This window comes from Gallus gallus, chromosome 13 (assembly GCF_016699485.2).
Source record: "Gallus gallus isolate bGalGal1 chromosome 13, bGalGal1.mat.broiler.GRCg7b, whole genome shotgun sequence".
In the NCBI taxonomy this organism is placed as follows: domain Eukaryota; kingdom Metazoa; phylum Chordata; class Aves; order Galliformes; family Phasianidae; genus Gallus; species Gallus gallus.
In genome coordinates this window covers 1,596,328-1,604,857 of record NC_052544.1, presented here as the reverse complement: position 1 = coordinate 1,604,857, position 8,530 = coordinate 1,596,328, and the positions used below count along the sequence as shown (strand labels likewise).

The window sequence follows — 8,530 nt, the reverse complement described above, 5'->3', positions numbered from 1 at the left end:
CTTGGGGTAGCACCCAAAGGTGCACCCACCTCCTCCTGGTGGGGGCTCACAGATCTGGGAGTAGTCTTGGTGACTTCACTGCCCAGAGGTTTGTTCACCCAAGCAATTGGGGAACCTGTGGGTGGGGCTGGGTTTCTTCCATGGGGTGTTGCCCATAAGATGGTGATCAGTGCCTTGATGTTCAGTTGGGCTCAGGCTGGGCAGCCCAGGGTGAAGGCTGTGTCCGTGCTCAATGTACCCCCAGCCGTGGTTGTGGCAGGGATCCACAGCACCCCTCGCCGTGCAGTGAGGCTGAACTGGGAGGAACGGATGTGCAGGGAAAGGCAGCGCCTGAGAAGCTCAAATCTGAGACCATCAGGGACCTCATGGACACCACCGCTGTGGGACCGGTGACCCAGGCCAGGGCAAAAAGCACCAGGACAACGTGATGATAAATAACAGCGAGCTGTGTCCTGGGACGGCAGCGTGAAGGACAAGGGTGTCTCTCCTGCTGTGCACCAGGAAGGGCACGGCTGGGTGCTGCATCACTCCCTGCAATCAAGCTGCTGCAGCAAAGTCAGACACAGAGATTGCCAGGGGACAGCAGGGACGGGGACACGGAGACTCGGGCAGCCGGGGGCAGCTCTGCCCTGAAAACCGAGCCCCCAGCGAGCTGCTACCTGCTGAATAATAGAGGAGCAGACGGGCAGCCGGAGAGAAACGTGATCCCGGCGAGCCCGGGAAGACATCCGAGCTGCCAGCAGCTGCCGTAACATCCGCAGGGAAGGAGCTTTCCTCCTCGCTGCGTTCTGCGGCCTCGGGGCCGTGAGGATGAGGACGGCCGCGTGAGCTGGGTGCGAGCTGGCCGCCGGGTGGGGAGGCAGAAGGAGCCTCCATCAGCTCAGCCCCCATGTCCAGGGGCGGGGAGATGGTTTATATCCCGGACGATTCCGACTTCAGCTCGTTCAGGGAGCAGTGCGAGAGCGCGGAGGGCTGGCACTGCCGCTACAACAAGGCTGGCGTCACCGTCTGGAGCCAGGGCCAGGAGGAGAGCTGCACCGTGCAGAAAATCAAGGTGAGCCCTCCCCTGCTCCAGCCCCCAAGCAGCGGGGCTCGGTGGGGTTCGGCCCCAGATGCGCTCCTGCATGCTGGCAAGGTGCTTGGCAGCTTCCCTGCCTGCCCCACGTCTCAGCATTGCCAGCAGGGTGCTGCTGCAGCGTGGAAAACCCATCCGGGGCACCTGTGTGTTCTTGCCTTACCGCTGCCTTTGCTCTGCACACAGGTGGGAATAATCTGGTGGAGATGGCCTTGTTGGGAGTCCCGGGGGCATGGGGTGGGCTGGTGCATTTCCTCCAGATACACCGTCCTTGGGTACCACTGCCTCACATCCCAGAGTGCTGAGCATCCCTGGGGGTCTCAGATGCCCCACCTGTCATGCTTTGTCAGGGGCTTTGCTGCGTGCCAGGGGATGGATTTGGGATGCTGCGGAGGGACTAGCGATGCTCACCCATCCCTTGGGCTGTCAAACCTCATTGCTCACCCACATGGCACCAGTGACAGTGCTGGGTAAACCTGAGCATACCAAGAGCAGCTGCAGGGTGAGGGAGCTCCATAGACCCCACTAAAGAAGAGGTTATTCCAGCATGTGAGCATCATGTAGGGCAGTACTTGGCTGTGGGGCTGCTGACATGGCTTTTGTGGCTATGGGATCCTCACCAAAGATCAGGCAGGGATGGGATCTGCCAGAGCAAGTGGGGCTGTCTGATCACAAGGCTGGCCAACCCAGTAAGGAGGGCTTCCAGCTGGGAGCACTGGGGAAGGATTACTGTGACCTGAAGAGCTGGGGAGGCACAAGGAGGTCTTGGGTAGGCCCCTGGGGTAGAGGGTACAGGGAAAACTTCTGCACTGCTCTCCCACTCTCCGAGTGGCAACAGCCCAGTGAGACACCAGGAGGGCAGAAGGCTTCCTGGAGCTCCAGGCATGTGCTGGTTGCAGTGATGCTGGGGCTGGAGGCCCATCCAGCCAGGGAGAGGAGGAGGAGCAGAGGTGTAGCTTTCTGCAGAGCTGTGACACACATAGCTTTGGTGTGGCATGGATATTGAGTCAGGGCCAGCAAGCAGCCCAGCCAGCTGGGTATAGATGTACAGACCCACAGGACCGGGTAGGATGCACCCAAGGGTGCTAAGGGGTCTGGCTGGTGTCTCTGTGAGAATCCACAGTGGCTGCAGGAGATCCCTGATACCATGGAAGAAGCAAAATTCACATCCAATGTCCAGATGTGCAGGAACAAGGCTCCAGGGCACTGCAGGTGCTGAGCCACCGCCACCTGCATGAAGCCATGTCCAGCACCCAAAGCATGAAGGGCAATGAGGACAGCAGCAGGGACTGTGGCACTGTGCCCAGATCAGACTATAGGAACCAGGAGAAGTCCAGCCCTGTGCAGTCAAGCTCAGCCCAGTGGAGAGGATGCAGAATTTTCCATCACTGACCCCATAGAGGAGGGGCTCCCAGAAGGCTCAGGGGATTCGGAGCGTCACACCATTGCCTAGCCTGGGTCACTGCCAGTATCTCCTTGGTGTGGTTTTTCCCTGCTCCATAAAGGGCCTGAGCACAGAACTGTTCAGAGCTGGTCCCTGATCAGTATTACCCAGGGATCCTTCCCAAGATCTGCAATGAAGCCAAACCAGGCTTGAGCTTGTGGGGCCAGAAGAACCCTGGTCTTCTCACCAACAGAGACACGGCTTGGAGGGTTCCTGAGCATCTGGAGCATCAGGAAACCCCCTTCAACCCTGTTTTGAGCAGCTGACTGCCTGTTGAAGCTGTTGTATGGCCTCCATTTGGCCATGCTTGGGCTGGAGGAAGATGAGCAAATATGCTTTAGGAGGGGATTTTGTGAGTGCAATGGCCCTGCTGTGACAACAGGTGCTTCCAGGAGGACGTGTGGACTCCTTCTGAAGCAGGACACCTGAGTGAGGGTGGGATGGGTGCTCCTACACCTCGGGCACATCACGCATGCAGCCCTGCTGGGCAGACAGCATCACCTGGGCCAGCAGGGAGAGCTCACCTGAGATTGATGGGACCTGCCACCAGCGTTCAAAGGGCCGGCTCCCATTACATGGAGCTGCCACGCACCTCATCAAAGATGCAAGGCCTCTAACGAGGAGCAGATGACATCTCTTTCCTCCCGGCGTCAGGAGGAGCAGGGTTGGGATCATCAATAATGCATGCTGGAGCGGGTGGCTCCAGTTACAGCAAGATCAGCCAAAAGAAACAAGCTAAAGCCCCAATCCCTGGGGTGGGCGCTGCCCTGGGGACCCTATGGGGAACCAATGGGGATCCAATGGGGACCCAGTGGGGGACCCGACCTCCCGTCTCCCTGCAGACCCGCATCTCCTGCAAGGATGTCTCTGCTGAGACGCTCTACGATGTGCTGCACGACACCCACTACCGCAAGAAGTGGGACTCGCACATGATCGAGACCTACGACATCGGGCGCCTGACGGTTAACGCCGACGTGGGATACTACTCCTGTGAGCAGCCCCCAGCCCCTGCGCACCTGGGGTGCCCCAGCTGCAGCCCCACACCAGGCTGTAACCAGGTGTCTCTGCAGGGAAGTGCCCCAGCCCCCTGAAGAACCGTGATTTTGTCACCCTGCGCTCCTGGCTGCCCCTGGGCAATGACTACATCATCCTCAACTACAGCGTCAAGCACCCGGTAGGTTCCCGTGGCCTTGGGGGTGGCTGTGGGCAGAGGTTGGGGCAGGTTCTGAGCTGTACAGCTTTTTCTTTTCTTTTTTTTTTTTTTTTTTTTTTTTTGCAGAAATACCCACCCCGCAAGGATTTTGTCAGGGCTGTGTCCCTGCAGACCGGTTATCTGATCAAGGCCAATGGTACCAGTGCCTGCGTCCTCTATTATCTCACCCAGGTGGACCCCAGAGGTGAGAGCTGAGGGGGAGCACTGCAGTGTGCTCCTGTGGGAAGGGTCTTCAGAGCTTGGAATCACAGCATCATGGTATGGTTTGGGTTGGAAGGGACCTTAAAGGCAATCCGGCTCCAATCCCCTGACTCTCCTTTAGACAAGGTTGTTCAAAGCCCCATCCAGCCCAGCCTTGAGCACTTCCACGGATGGAGCATCCACAGCTTCTCTGGGTAGCCTCAGTGACAGAGCCTCAGCACCCTCTGAGTAAAGAATTCATTGCAATCTAATATAACCTGTATAAATACTGTATTTCAGTTTAAAACCACTACCCCTAGTGCTATCACTACAGACGCTTATAAAATGTCTCTCCAAAACTTTTTGATAAGCCCCTTTAGGCATTGGAAGGCTGCTATAACTTCTCCACGGAGCCTTCTCTTCTACAAGCTGAGCAAGCCCAGCTCACTCAGCCTTTCCTTGTAGAAGAGGTGCTCCTGATCTCTGAAAATCTTTGTAGCCTTCCTCTGGACCCACTCCAGGCTGCCCTGAGAGCTGTGGGTACCCCAACCCTTGAGGTGCTCGAGGCCAGGCTGGATGGAGCCCGGGGCAGCCTAAGCTGGTGGGGAGCACCCAACTCACAGCAGGAGGATTTAAGGTCCCTTCCAACCAAAGCCATTCTGAGGTTCTATGGCTTCAACAGCTCCATGTCTTTCTTGTGCTGGAGGCCCCAGATCTGGGTGCAGTACTCCAGATGGAGCCTCACAAGGACAGAATAGAGGAGGACAGTTACCTCTCTGACCATGCTGCCAAGCCTTTCTTGATGCAGCCCAGGATACAGTTGGCCTTAGAAATGGAAGTTTTTCACTTGCCAGTATCCCCAGCTCCTTCTCTTCAGGGCTGCTTTCCACCCATTCATCCCCCAGTTTGTATTCATGTTTGGGATTGCCCTGACCCGACAGTGTAGGACCTTCTACTTGGCCTCAATGAACTCCATGATGTCCATGTGGTGCCACCATGGATCCAGCTGGCCCACCCTGGTTCTCCACCATCCTGTGTCCCAAAGGGAAGGGAGGACAACCATGGTAAGAAGAGGGGACCTTCCCAAGGTGTAGCACAGGGCAGTTTCCCATCAGAGCTGGGAGTCTCAGTCCAGCACTTGGATGCTGGGCATTGACCAATGCACCTGGCAGGGATTTTGAGCGATCATGGCCTCTTCTCAACTCAGTGGATTTGGGCTCTTGCAGGATCTCTACCAAAGTGGGTGGTGAACCGAGTCTCCCAGTTCGTGGCACCAAAGGTAAGCAGGGTGCATGGCTGGTAGTTGGGCCACGGGGACCCAAAACAGCACCTTGGAGAAGCAGAAGGTGCTGGAGCTGGAGTCTTGGGGTGACCGTGATGGATCACACCTGCTCTTCCCACAGGCGATGAAGAAGATCTACAAGGCAGGGCTGAAGTACCCAGAGTGGAAGCGCAGGCACGACCCCGGGTACAAGCCCTGGGTGTACCCGGAGCAGAACACACTGCCCAGCCTCAGCCTGGCCGAGCTCTCCCTGCAGCACGCTGACTCTCTGGAGCACATCGATGAGACAGGGCTGTCCGAGGAGCACCTCAGCGCCAGCGACCACGAGGCCTGATGCCTGTCCTAATGGGCCACCAGAGAGGGGCCATGGTGGGGATTTGGCACCCTGTGCCCCCCACGTTCTTCATCATAGACTCCTTCTAGTGGGGGGACTGTCCTGTGGGAGCCCAGTGCCCCTGCACTGAGGGGGTGGTGGCCCATGGAGATGTTTCCATGCAGGTGGCAGTATAGGCTGGAGGATTGGGTGCTTCAAGGGGAAGTCAAAGACTGGGGGGAGGAGGCCTTGTGGAACTGAACGAAGCTTTGCCACCACCAGGAGGTCCCTCTGCTGCTGTAAGACCTTCTGGGTGTGCTCCTCAAAGGTGCGGAATGGAGGGTTTGTGTGGGACCAGCCCAGGTTTTGCAGCAGTACAGGACCAGAACTGTCCCTCTCTGTCACATGTCTCACTCTTCAGGTCCCCCCAGGCTTTGTGTGACCCCCACCTCCTGGAGCCCCCCAGGTCCCCTTCTGGGTGATGGATTCACCTCGGCAGGCTGCCTCTAGTGTTTGCTGCTGCAGTGGTTTCTGGCACAATAAAGGGGTTGGTGTGTGCACAGCCGGGGAGCTTCAGGCTGGAGTGGGGCACCCCCAGGCTGTGCTGGGTGCTGCACACTGGGTTCAGGGACTGGGGGGATGGGGACGGGGATGCTGAGCTCTGCACATCTGGCAAGGGCAATGCTGGGCTCTGCACATCTGCATGCCTGTGGGTGAGCGTGTGTGGGCACAGGTCGGCTTCCGCCGGACAGCAGGGAGTTTGTCTGGACAGACAGTGCGGGGGGAACAAGCTGACACATGCTGGATTTTCCACCCACCCGTTTGCTGCTGGATTCCTGCCTCGGAGTGATTCCAACCTGCTTTGTGCTAAGCCAGTGCAAATGGAGACATCACTGCTGGTGGTGCCGGGCTCTTCCCTGTCTCAGCCAAATGCCCACTCTGGGCAGAGATGCCCACCTCCCCCCTTTAGCCACTCTACTGCACCACCCACATCCCCTGTGGGACAAGCATCTCTGGGTGCTGCCATTCTGGGCGCTGGGGTAGGGCCTACCTTAGATGGCCTCAGCCTCTCCTTGCTTCCCCTAGGTTCTTATTCCATGCCCAGGCTGCAGACAGGCTTAACAAGGGGTGAGAAGCTGCTGCCTGAGCACCATGATTCTGGTGAGGTTCTTCGGTCCCAGGAGGACAGCACCTCACCCAGGATACTGCCCCAAGTGGCAGTGGCATTGGGTATATGGGGAGGACAACAGGGGTGGTGGGGACAGGGACCCACGCCCACCGCTGAGCTGTGATGAAGCCCCTGGGCTCCAGCATCACCACACCTAGGGAGCCTTGTGATGCCCATGGGACTGAGGGCACCTGGGTCTCCATGGGGTGCTGGACCCCCAGCATGGTGTTTTCTACTAATGATGGCTTACTTACACAGTACAGTACAGCCAGCAAGGGGCTGTGTGCCAGCATCCCCTGAGGAAGGGAGGGGTAAGCTGGGTGTGTAAGGGAACCAGAACCCCGAAGGTGCCCTGAGTGGGATACTGAGGGGATGGGCAGTGGGGGCCCCCCAGGAGAGCACAGCTGGACGGCTCTTCCTGCCTGGCCCTGAGCAGTGCAGCCACCCCAGAGCACAGATTGGAAAGGAAACGGGAAACCGCTGCTGGAGGAGAGATTAGCCGGAGGCGAGTGATGTCAGCCAGCCCCATGGATGGGGCTGTGGGGCCCCTGTCTCATCCCCGCGAATGGCTGCAGCCAGCTCCAGTGTCCCCATCAGACATCACTATGGGAAGGTGTCCAGGATCTCATGCTGTGCAGGTGATGTCTCCTGAGCTCCTGTCCCTAACACCCACAGAAGGATCAACAGACCATGCAAGGACATCCCTTATTTCACAGGCTGCCTGTGCTAGAGCTGTGTTTCCTTTCCAGACTGCCTCCAACTTCCCCATCCCCTCTACCTCACCCTGGTAAACCCTTTGGACTCAGTTGCAGACCCACATCTCCAGCTCTGCAATATGGCGTTTGCCCTGAGTGCTCCTCATCCTGTCCTTTGCCCAGGAGATGCTCCAGCACCACCTCACCCATCCCTCAGCACCATCCTGTGTGGGTGCTGCAAGGGGTGCCCATAGCTAGGTGGGGAGGGAGGGATGGATGGAGGGAGGGAGGGAGGGAGGAAGGAGAGATATGAGGGAAGGGAAGGGAAGGGAAGGGAAGGGAAGGGAAGGGAAGGGAAGGGAAGGGAAGGGAAGGGAAGGGAAGGGAAGGGAAGGGAAGGGAAGGGAAGGGAAGGGAAGGGAAGGGAAGGGAAGGGAAGGGAAGGGAAGGGAAGGGAAGGGAAGGGAAGGGAAGGGAAGGGAAGGGAAGGGAAGGGAAGGGAAGGGAAGGGAAGGGAAGGGAAGGGAAGGGAAGGGAAGAATGGATGGGCAGGTAGGTAGCTAGATACACAGACCTTAGGGGACACTGTCATCCTGCATGCTTCCTAGATCAGAGAAGGAGAAGACCAGTGTACTGGGAGGATCCAAAGCCCACTTTGATCTTTGCTTCCTCTAGCCCTTGCCAGCAACTTCACCAAGCCCTGTCCCCAGCCTGAGAGCTGTTTTCTGCTCCTCCCAACTGCCTCCCCATGGGAGCAGGCGAAACCTTCCTGTTGTGGTCAGAACCAGGAGGCCAGCCACTAAATATAGACTGTATCAGCAGGTTGGCAGATGCCAAAGAGAAACCTGAGCAGTGGAAGACAGGCAGATAGGAAGCCCTGGCTCTGAGCCTTGCCACAGGGCAGCCCATGGGCCCATGCCCTGGGGTAACTGGCAGAGACAAGGGAGGAAGGGGGGGATGTGCTGGGCTGTCAGAGTTCTGCTTCTGCTTTGCCAGAAGGAGAAGCTCTGTTCCCAGCCCTAGCTGCACACACAAGCTTGGTCGAGGAGGACCTCATCTACTGGAGTGTCCCTCCATCTCCCCCACAGTAAGTTTTGGGGATCAGACAGCCCAGAGGTGCAGTGAGAGGATCCCCCAGGGCATGGAGCAGCTATCACCTG

The 8,530-nt window shown here is 58.0% G+C and overlaps 1 protein-coding gene across 1 annotated transcript; it reads left to right on the top strand.

Moving 5' to 3' along the window:
* The first annotated feature begins 753 nt into the window (after positions 1-753).
* Positions 754-6,966, top strand: STARD10 (StAR related lipid transfer domain containing 10). The gene is made up of 6 exons (XM_425187.7): positions 754-1,054; positions 3,362-3,509; positions 3,590-3,693; positions 3,799-3,916; positions 5,139-5,191; positions 5,316-6,966. The coding sequence occupies exons 1-6, from the start codon at positions 890-892 to the stop codon at positions 5,526-5,528; spliced, it is 801 nt and encodes a 266-aa protein (XP_425187.3). The 5' UTR covers positions 754-889; the 3' UTR covers positions 5,529-6,966.
* The last annotated feature ends 1,564 nt before the right edge of the window (positions 6,967-8,530 follow it).